At 41.7% G+C, this 10,613-nt stretch overlaps 1 protein-coding gene across 2 annotated transcripts; it reads right to left on the bottom strand.

Moving 5' to 3' along the window:
* Positions 1 to 28: 28 nt before the first annotated feature.
* On the bottom strand, positions 29 to 10,146 carry znf341 (zinc finger protein 341). 2 transcript variants are annotated; one of them, XM_084553407.1, is made up of 16 exons: positions 9,974 to 10,146; positions 9,329 to 9,439; positions 7,803 to 7,993; positions 7,402 to 7,551; positions 6,930 to 7,280; positions 6,659 to 6,842; positions 5,478 to 5,571; positions 5,312 to 5,402; positions 4,991 to 5,168; positions 3,761 to 4,011; positions 3,413 to 3,621; positions 2,600 to 2,696; positions 2,289 to 2,421; positions 1,625 to 1,736; positions 1,399 to 1,469; positions 29 to 1,253 (listed from the first exon to the last, which is right to left on the bottom strand). In XM_084553407.1, exons 1-16 carry the CDS (start codon positions 10,002 to 10,004, stop codon positions 676 to 678), a joined length of 2,832 nt encoding a protein of 943 aa, XP_084409533.1. In that variant the 5' UTR covers positions 10,005 to 10,146; the 3' UTR covers positions 29 to 675. The 2 variants fall into 2 exon arrangements, with proteins under 2 accessions (XP_084409533.1, XP_084409532.1); XM_084553406.1 differs by having other exon boundaries at positions 6,659 to 7,280.
* Between the last annotated feature and the right edge of the window lie 467 nt (positions 10,147 to 10,613).

The raw sequence follows: 10,613 nt of genomic DNA, 5'->3' as shown, positions 1-10,613 counted from the left end.
CATGTTTAGATCAGCTGACTGACTCTGTCCCAGCAAAATGTTCTACTTTTTTACTTTAAAAACTTCTGGCTTTTTGGGTCATTCTGGGTTTTTCTTTACAATGAAACGAAAAAGATCCTGAGATCACAGTAGCTGTTTCTCTTTACATTAGTACTTACTATTATTTATGATCTTCGTTGTTCAGATCTGAAACCTCAGACACATATCTGAAATAGGTGTGTGATCAGATACTGTACTTTGTCCTGACAAATTACCATCATGTTTTGGTTGATGTACTGTTGTTACTTCACCACAGCATTTCAAAATTTTGTCTGAAGCAATCACATCGTACTCGGGAGTTACAGAACACTGGAGGGTTTAATGTATGTAAAATGTAAGCACATTAAAATTGACACAAATACGACTAATAAGTTAGTTTTTGCTGAGGTAAAGAAAACGAGTTCCTTTGACATTTTACAAGAACCACCGCAGATGAATTTGTACTCAAGAACATGTCCACTGTTTATCCTGGTGATATACATCGAAAAGTGAACATAGCCCCCAAATCATTTTATTTACAGAAGGAATAATTTAAATAATGTTTTAATTTAAAACAAACGATGTAATCATTTCCCAGACTGATTGTAATTCGTTAATTGGTCCATATCCAGAAAACTATAAAGATAACACTGAAGACTACAAACATGGCTGCTGCAGACAGTTTTGGTCACTGCTCTTAAGATGCTGCAGTGCCTCACCGCCATGATCCTCCTCCTCTTCTGTTTCAGGCTGCCCTTCACTATTGGTGATAGACATTGCAGCCTGACAACCCTCATCAGTTCTTCTCTCCTCTCCCTCCTCGTCCTCCTCCTCGTCCTCGTCCTCCTCGTCCTCGTCCTCCTCATGTGGCTCCACTTGCTGCTGGCTGCCCTTTGAGCAGTCATCCTCCTCTTCATCATCTCCCGCAGTTCGTGACGTTGTTGCTTTTCTCGTGAACCTGCCTCTTCTCCCGCCTTCTTCTCTGTCATTCTCCTCTACCATCGGCACTCCCGCGTCCTCGTCTCCCTCCACCTCTCCTGCCCCTCCTTCATTTCCCGCGCCGTTTCCTGCTGCGGGACATTTGTGTTCTCTGTAATAGCTCTGTCGGGTGAATCCCTTGTTGCAGTTGGAGCATCTGAAGCGGTAGTTATCTGTGTGGGACTGCTGATGCTCCAGCATGTGAGCCCGGCGACTGAAGGCCTTCTGACAAAACAAACACTTGTAGGGTTTGATACCTGGGGAAGAGAGATGATTAAATCGGTTTGTTTTTTAGATAATCTGCTTACTGACTAGGCTCCGTTTCATTAATGCTTATCCCCTGTCAGAACATCAACAAATAGTATTTTGTCATCTTAAAAAATATTCTTGGTGTTCACGCACCAGAATGTGACAGGATGTGGGCCTTGAGTTTGTCTGCCCTGTTGAACTCTTTGGTGCATCCCACATGTGTCCTGATGGAAAACAAAACGAGCCAACTATTTAATACCATAGAAGGAAATAATTAAATAAAAAATTAAGAGCTCAAAAATAAAAGCAGGGGGATAGAATGAATGAAATAAGGAAAACTATTTTAATGACTTCAGCTAATCTCATTGGAGAAGCTCACCTGAAGGGACACTTGTATTTTTTAAAGGGTTCATGAATGAGCATGTGTCGCTTCACTTTGTCCTTCCTGTTGAACGTCGCCTCACAGAGGGAACATTTGTATGGCTTTTCACCTGGAAAACAGAACAGACACTCACACGTTTACTTTCTGCACACACAGTCATCCACTATTCTGGTTCCCAAACCTCCGGGGTGCGCCAAAGTTTTGTCTATTCTGAGACTGTGACACTGTCACAATTGTAATTTGAACATGTTAAATCAAACCATAACAACACATGTACTGACATGGAAGAAATTAAATCCCATTTGCGGTACTGATGTGTACATAACATAGGAATCATAGTAGACAGACACCTATACTTCTAGCCTTGAGGGCATGGAATACCTTGGCTCTAACGGTGAGCTTGCTAATGTTCAAGTCTATTCGGTATTGATAAAATGCTTCCAGGATGCAATTATTAATAGCACATATTTTCTGTGATACAAGTAGGAGGGATCTCCAAGGAAAACAGGTTAGGAAGCACTGATTTATTAGATTACATGATGAACATATTGTGAATATAATCCAAGATTTTGCTCTGTCAGAAGTGTTAATAAGCTACAGGAAGAGCAACGCATCTAACCCTCGCTTAGCTACAGAACTTCCCTGTGAAAGTCTTTCAGACCTGAGTGAATACGTGCGTGCAGTTTGCGGTAGTGCTCTGTCTTGAAGGCCTTCTTGCAGATCTGACACTTAAACCTCCCTCCAACTCCGTGAGTGGGGAGGTGGCGTCTGAAGTATCTTTCACATGGGAACACCTGGCGGCCAGAAAGACAGCACATCAGACAATGCGCTTACAAAAAAACCGAAAGCTCCAAACATCTTGAATATGAGTGGGAAATTCAAGACTATAGTTACTGTAACATACTGACACTTAACATGAGAACACACAGCTTTGTACGTTGCAAAAGGTGTAACATCAGGTGTGTAGTGTACCTTTTGACAGTGTGGGCAGGGGAAGCTGTGCGAGGCAGTCAGTAGATGCTGCTCCAGTGCCTCCTGAGTAGAATATCTGCTTTGACATTTCACACACCTGAAGGGAAACACAAAAAACAAAGCAAAAAAAATTAAAATAATGAATTACCAACCAACTACAGTACCCCGTGCCATCAAACTGTTTAACTACCACTCACTTGGGGGGAGGAGGACAAAAAGGAAAGGGACTGAAAGACACGGGGGGCAGCCAGTTTCCTGATTTCCTGATTCTCTGACTCTCTGACCTTTCTAAATAATCTGCAATAATGGGATGCAATAATAATGTGCAGTTGGGTATTGTTCTCTCTAAGAATGTGCAATAAACAAACCATGTGCAACCACAATATTTATGCAATAACAAACCACGTATGTACAGTCACAATATTTATTATCATTATTTTTTTCTGTGTGTTGGGGTTTATTTGCTGTTTTTATAGCCTAATTTTCATATCTTTTTTTATATTCTTGTATATTATTGCATACATACATATATTTTTGTATATTTTATATATACTATTTATACATTTCTACCTCATTATACTTTTCATGTTAATTTTAACTTTTTATACTTTGTGTTCAAGGTGTGCTGACTTGTGTTAGTGGGACAGAATCAAACCGGAATCACTTGTGTCTAAACAACTCATACTTATGTTACATACGTAACGACAGACTGCCTCCATCCATCCACCCAAACGCCTCGTTTCTATATTATGGTTTAAAAACATTGAGCTTATTTCAGCTGACTTGCTATGAGTGGTGAGTGGTTGAACTGACCTGTAGACGGCGGGTTCCTTGCGTGTGCTCTGCTGTGGGCAGAAGCAGTGGGAGTACTGGTGGACTCCCAGCTCGAACAGCGAGGGGAAGACCTTGCTGCAGAGGTGGCAGCGGTACGTCAGCTGCTCCTGGTGAGTCCGGATGTGTTCCAAAAACTGATCCAACTTCTGGAAGGTCTGGGAGCAGGACTTCAACACACATTTATAAACCTACGGAGAAGCAGATATAAAATCCTGCTGACTGATGTTTTTCACCATTTAAACCACAGTTTGTAATGCATCCCTTTCTGAATTTGCCTCTTATCTTACAAGAAAGGTTACCCTGTCTGCCACCTTATGCTGCACTCACCTGCTCTCCTTTGTGTTGGGTCAGGTGTGACTTGAGCTGGAAGTAGGTCTTGAACTTGCTGGAACAGAACTGGCACTGGTAGGAGCTGTCAATCAGAACGATCTGCTTGGTCTGAGCTTGACACTGTTGGTTCTCATTGGACTGCACCTGCATCTGGACCTGAGAAAGCCCGTTCCGCACATCTTCCCCCCGGGTTCCCTCCGGATCAGCCTGAACCTCAGCCACACTCTCCTCCAGCTCGCCTGGTGCTTCTGTGGTCAAAGCATAGAGTTGCCTGTGAGGAAAGGGGCTGGAGCTCTGATGCTGGATCAGCCGCTCTTACAACTGGGATAAGACTTTCTTTGTGTTGTATTAGCAACAAACTATGACTCTGATAGCAGACTGTTTGACATATGACAGAAAACTATAAGCCACTAATATAATGGCAGATTAATTTGGCAACTACAAAATAAACCTGGACTTTAATCCAAGTTACTGGCTACGTTTACATTTACAATTTTTCTTCAATCTGAATGAAATCCTTCCATCAGAGATTCTGAATTATCTGTTTACGTAAGCAAAATTATCTGATCACAAAATGTATGTTTACATATAATCAATCAGAATATGTTTTTTGACAGAAACAGCTGCGCCACCCACATCAATTCCAGCCTTGTTCATCTTTTTTCCAGCATGTGTTGGAAAAACCCTGCCATGTTTCTGCCCCATCACAAACTCCTTACATGACCCGAGGATACCTCACGTGGGGCAAGTGAGTAAAATTATTTATTTGAGAGACAAAAATGGTCGACTAAAGGCGCTATTATTTTTGTATGGAACAGATTATCAAGAGGTTGACACCAGCTCTCTTAACCCAGTTGGAAACTTCTTTCAGTCGTGCTGGTCTGTTTTGGCTGAGGTAGTTACATGAAGTATTTTTCTTCAGATTAGTAGAGGAATACTTGTGTCCATGCAAATGCAACGGTTTTTCAAGGAAAGGTACGTTTTTCATTACCCAGGACAAAAATTCAGTCCAGAGTTTCAGATCCTGAAACCTTCAGGCCAAGCACTAACCTTTAAATCTGCTCCAAACTGTTAAGTTCAATCAGCTGCCTATAGAGAGGAACTGGCATTATCAGCTCACCTTTATGGTCCTTTTTTTACCATTTCAGCTGACAGCTTTTTTTTACTGATAAAAGGAAAACTGATCATTGATAGCACCTTCATGTTGTATTATTTAACAGACATTACCTGTGTGCGCTGACTCAGCTTCTCTCTGTTGACTGCTCTCCTGCTGGGGACCTTCCTCATCCCCTTCATCTTGCCGCTGCCGCTCCCCGTCCCGTTCTTCTTCGTTACATGACACCGGCACCACCTTCACTGTGATCGGCAGTCTCGACACTGTGCTGGCCACGCTCATAGGCCACACCTTTAAGGTAAAGACAGCTGTTGTTACTGTGTTGTTGACACACTTAAGATGATTAGTTTAGCTGAATAAACTATGCTCAGTTATGAGTTTTGTGATCATTCAGTGGTGTTTGTTAAAAATTATGACCGTAAACTAATCCAAACCTTGTGTGTCTGCATGTGTTTCTTCACATTGGACTTCTGGGCAAAGGCTCGGCCACAGACGATGCACTGGAATGGTTTTTCTCCTGTGTGGCTGCAAGAGGAAACTGGTCGTGAGTAATAAAAAGATTTTAAGTTGGTGCAATCTACATGCAGGGAAGTAACTCACCTTCTGATGTGTTGCTGAAGATCAAAGTTTTTTGAGAAGATTTTGTCACAGAAGCTACACTTTAGCTTCGGACCTTTCCCCTTCAGCTGCTCTACTGCAGAGTGAAATCAGTGAGTTAAAAAAATCCTGTCGCCTACATTATTATTTTTTAATTACTGTAGCCTACAAGTTGTTTGAGTGGATTTAAAGAAGTATGCATGGACACATCCTTATGTTGTTTCAGAGAATGATCTTTTGTTTGGTATGACGCTGGTCAAACATCCACAGGTGATATGTTAAATAAAACAAACATGTGCCATTTAAAAAAATATATATTTTCACTTACTTGGGACAATTTTTAGCACCATATCAAGTCATGTGCTCCTGTAATTTTTACATCAAGCCTCTATTTGATAACTTAACTGGCCATATTTTAATACAAAACCTCATTCTCACCCACTCCTATTTGCACTGCTAAAGTTACTGCATTACAATGTAAGTACAAACTTAATGCTTCCTGTAAGCATTTCAAACTAAAACTTCAGAACAGAACAGAACAGAACAGAAACCTTTCATTTCCTAAGGAGGCTTTTATACAATACAAAAATGCAATGACAGCAGGACAAGGATCAGAGGACAGCAGAGCTAAACGGATCAGAATGAACCAAACGTCACCACTGTGTCTGATTAAAATGAATAAAGCATACTCTGTATATTCATTAGGATTCTTTTAAAACAAACTGCATAAACAGTAGATTACTGTCTGCCTTTATTTGTCTGTGTGTGGAGCAATGAACTTGCCATAATCAGAGACTTTACTTTTAACTGATGGCTAGTTCTTCCAGTGCTCATTTTGTGGCCACCCAGTGCCAGTGTTGGGAGAGGATTAAGACAAATCCCATCTATGACATGCAAACATTGCTTTCAATTATTTTTCATTCTTCTTGTGGGATTTTTTGGCATTTGTAGAATATTACTGGATGCATTCTGAGCTTATCTATTAACTTTTCTTGTGAGCTACGCTGGAAAATAGATCATGATTGAATGAGTGAAACGTAAAGGGCTAAGTAGGAGAGCAGGGAATTTCTGTTCAAAATATTCCCTGTATTGAAAGAAAATCACATGTATGCTAGGGTTATCTTCCATTCTGTTCTCTCTTTCTGGTGACTATATTCATATCTGGAAGTTTTTTTCTCACTTACCTGTGGCTCCATCTGAGCTTTTTTTACTACTCCTTGGTCGTTTGGGGATGATGACCTTTTCAAAGTCACCCAGCTCTGTCATGTTAGTGGTGATGCTGCAGGTCTTTGTTTTGGTGCCTTGCTTCCCGGGGCTATAGACAGGAGGGGTGGTGAATGACTGGCTCTCCACACACTGGCTGGGCACCTGGGGGAAACACACAGAATTTGGAAATAAAGGGTGCAAAACATATATCAATATCAAATTGGAAACGAAACAGAAAGCTTTACTCACTTGCACAGGGTGGAAAGGCTGTAGACCCAGGGTGTGGATCTCGGCACCACCACCCACGGCCATATGGGGCAGCGTGCTGTACACCTGCACCACTGAGTTGCTGAGGCTCGCCGGCACCTGCGAAGAGAGCGGCTGCTGGGCAGGCTGTCCGGCTGGCAGAGGGTGGGCTGGTGCCTGACTGGAGGGCAGGGGGTGTGAGGGCTGCTGTTGCTGTGGTTGCTGCTGTTGCTGCTGCTGCTGCTGCTGCTGCTGGTGCTGCTGATGATGATGGTGGTGGTGGTGGTGGGAGTGGGGGTGGGGGTGATGATGCTGAAGATAGGACACACCAGCTGTGTGCATGCTCAGGTTACTCTACAAAAAAAAAATAAACATATTTCATAATATTGCAGCAACAATGTGGCACTTAAAATGACATACAAATGTACAAGAAACCCAACATGTCTATAATAAACACCCTATGTTGTATTATTACCTGTATAGGTGTCTGCATGGTGGCCATGGGCTGGTCAATGGAGGTGAAGGCTGAGATAGCTGACATGAGAACATCATCACTGACCAGCACGTTGCCTTGGACCAGAGTGTGTGTCAAAGGAGAGGGAGGGACTGTGATGTAGGTGGATACCTGGAGTATAGGGAGTGACCCACATAAAAATGAGCTTCATTTACAAATCTTTCCAAGTCCACAGACACTCATCCATGGAACAGTTTTTTCATCCTCAGTCACGTCTTCTGTCTGCAGGTTTCTTGCTACATTTGTCTCTTACAAGGAGTAACCAGGAGTAACATAATAAGAACCAACCCCTCCAACTGATTCCCATCAAACAATTCATAACTCATCCGCATTTAAAAGAAAAACAAACTTTCGGTCTTCACCTGTCTGTTGGCAGGAGTCTGTGGTACGGAGCTGATTGACGGGACGGGTGTGTAGGCATTGCTGGAGGCCAAGGATACTGTGGACAGAGAGGGGACAGTGGACTGGCACTGCTCTCTCTTGTGTGTCATGAAGGCTGGTAGAGAATTAAACTGTTTCTTACACTTCCCGCACAGGAACACGTCTTCGTCGTCTGCAGGAAGGACACACGTAGAGACTTAAGCAATCACAGCGGGATGCCACTGCTGTCTTGCCTCCAGCCTTTTCAGATAAATGGCACAGTTTGCAATGTACTGCCAGTTAATAAATAATAGTATTTGTTAATCTGTATTCCACTGCTTTTTTTTTTTTTTTTTACTAAACTGAACACACGGTTTCCGTTTTTTTTTTTAGTTTTTTTAAAGAAAAGCATTTTACATTTCCACCCAAAGAGAATAAAGTCAGGCTCCGGAGGACAAGGGTAGGTAGTGCAGAGTTAACTAATTAAGAAAATAGCTTTTAAAGAAATTGGAACAAGTAAAACAGAAATCTGCAAATGCATATATGCAATATCTGTGGCATTTGAATACAAAATAATAACAGTATATGCAGCATATGAGTACTACTGGAACCAAATGGAAGTTATATACAAATGCTATCACCCCAATAAGGTGACAAATAAACCACAGCTGCAGTGCATCAGACGAGAAGTTGGAGCAGACAGCGGTGAGGACAGCAGAGAAAATTATCAGCACCTCACTTCCTCCCAGAATATTTATTACCAAGTACAATATACATCAGTCAGGCATACCATTATGAACCTGCCTAATGCTGTGTCGGTCTTCTTCTTCTTCTTGATCAGTTTGGGATCTAGTGAATTTAGAGGCCAGGTCAACACCTTGTGGTGTCCTTCATGTTTTTTTAGTTGTTCCTAAATCGTTTTTGTGTGTGTGCCTGTGTCAGGCTGCATCCTGCTGGGGATGGCCGCTGTCGTCAAGGAGTGTCATTGCTATGGGGTGGGGGTGTCTGGTCTGGTCTAGGTGGGTGCTACATGTCTAAGTAACATCCACATGAATGCCAGGTCCAAGAGTTTCCCAGCAGAACACTGAATTGTCACAAGATGGTCAATGTTATTTACTTCTCCTGTCAGTGGTCATAATGTTACAGCGGATCGGTGTTCATATTCTTTATAAACATATATCTGTAAACAATTATTAGGTAATTGTTTTGTTACAGATTTTTTTTTTTTCTCTACTGTGTTTTTTGCAATTCTCAATTGGCCGTAGGTGTGCATGTGAGTGTGAATGGTTGTCTGTCTCTCAGTGTTAGCCCTGCGATGGACTGGAGACCTGTCCAGGGTGTACCCCGCCTCTCTCCAATGACAGACTAAATGACATATACTTGAAGTTAACAGTTACTGATTAAATTGATCTTGAGAAGAAATTTGTCAGGATCTATCTGACATACCAGCTTGTTTAAAAAAAAAAAAATGTGATAAAAGGGAATAACAAGAGAAGCAGCTATTAAGTGCTATATGTATATTACATACCCATAGACTGGATAGTGGAAGTTCCAGCAACATTTTGGTTGTTTGGGTCAGGAACTCCCCCTTGACCGTCCAGCAAAGACTGGACTGCCAGCACTGTCTGGTTGTCCATGCCTGAAGAGGGGAAAGAAGAACATGGGTGGAGAAACTGTGTATAAGTATAATGTGAAAGATGCACTTTATTCTCGTTGTATTGCAGAAATATGATATAATCAGTAAAAGACACTTCAAAATAACATATGCAGGGCCTCTGCAGCTCTGCTTCCATAATACTCCCATATTGCATTTTATGGATGTACACAAACCTAGTTATTACAATGACTACCACCTCCATAAATTAAAATACAACATCTACTCACAACAAACACACTGCGTGTCCTTATAGGTACATTACAGCATCATAACAGTGCCTCTAGCAAAACCTAAAATATAATTTAAAGGGTTCTGAACCTTCATCAATCAGTTTGTTTGTTTACATTCATCCACACTCTTCCTTCTACAGGATATTTAACGAAAACAGACACATTTACATGGCTTTGTGGTGGCCATTTCTTCCATATCAGAACGGACTTGTAAAAATAGTCTTTAAAGTATGCACTAAGGTTTTATTACGCTTGTAATTACACGGTTATTAAATAATACCCTTACCTTCAAGCACTTCAAATATTGCCTGCGCCATCTTGTAGCTCTCCTCTGGCGCGATAGGCTCTCGATTGGCCGAGGCTGCCGGTTGAGATACGTGCTTGTGAACTCGGGAAAATACGCACAGAACATTTTAAAGGATTAGTTTTCATAGATATGTCCCCTTATTAATTTGAGTAATAATGTTCCTGGGGGAAATAAGTAATACCTGGAAATACAACTTGTTTATTTGTGTGAAGCCTCAAAGTATGGCGACTGTGTTTTTATTCATCCAAATAATATTACCACACACTATAACTTGTGTTTTGAGTATAGCACCGTTCAAGTAATAATTTAAATATGGAACAACTTGCGCGATATCAAATCGATAGCTCACTGGTTTAAAAGTAAAAATATCAAAACGAAACCGGTAATATACGGGTAACCGTATTTTTTCCGTTTACAGTGAATGCACCTTGACATCGATGAATCTGCACTCAGCAGTGTGACAGGCAGCCCCTTCGGCCAATCAGAGAGCGTCAATACCGATCATCGGAAATCGCAGCTTTTAGACCAATGGTAGCGGCTAGAATGCCTCACGTGCCGATTTCGCGGCAAAAAAGATTTCGCGCGAAAACCGTCCAGGGCTTGTTAGGCTGTGGATCAG

The sequence above is a fragment of the Chelon labrosus genome, assembly GCF_963514085.1.
Source record: "Chelon labrosus genome assembly, chromosome: 10".
Classification (NCBI taxonomy): Eukaryota; Metazoa; Chordata; class Actinopteri; order Mugiliformes; family Mugilidae; genus Chelon; species Chelon labrosus.
Note: the sequence above shows the minus strand (reverse complement) of the source record. Positions and strands in the feature narration are given on the sequence as shown.

Excerpts from the sequence above, each read along its gene's own strand:
- znf341 (XM_084553406.1), bottom strand. The coding sequence starts at position 10,004 with ATGGCGCAGGCAATATTTGAAGTGCTTGAAG. Across the intron at positions 2,697-3,412 it reads AAGGAACCCGCCGTCTACAG|GTGTGTGAAATGTCAAAGCA; the intron begins GTCAGTTCAACC and ends GTTTCCCTTCAG. Across the intron at positions 1,254-1,398 it reads CCACATCCTGTCACATTCTG|GTATCAAACCCTACAAGTGT; the intron begins GTGCGTGAACAC and ends TCTCTTCCCCAG.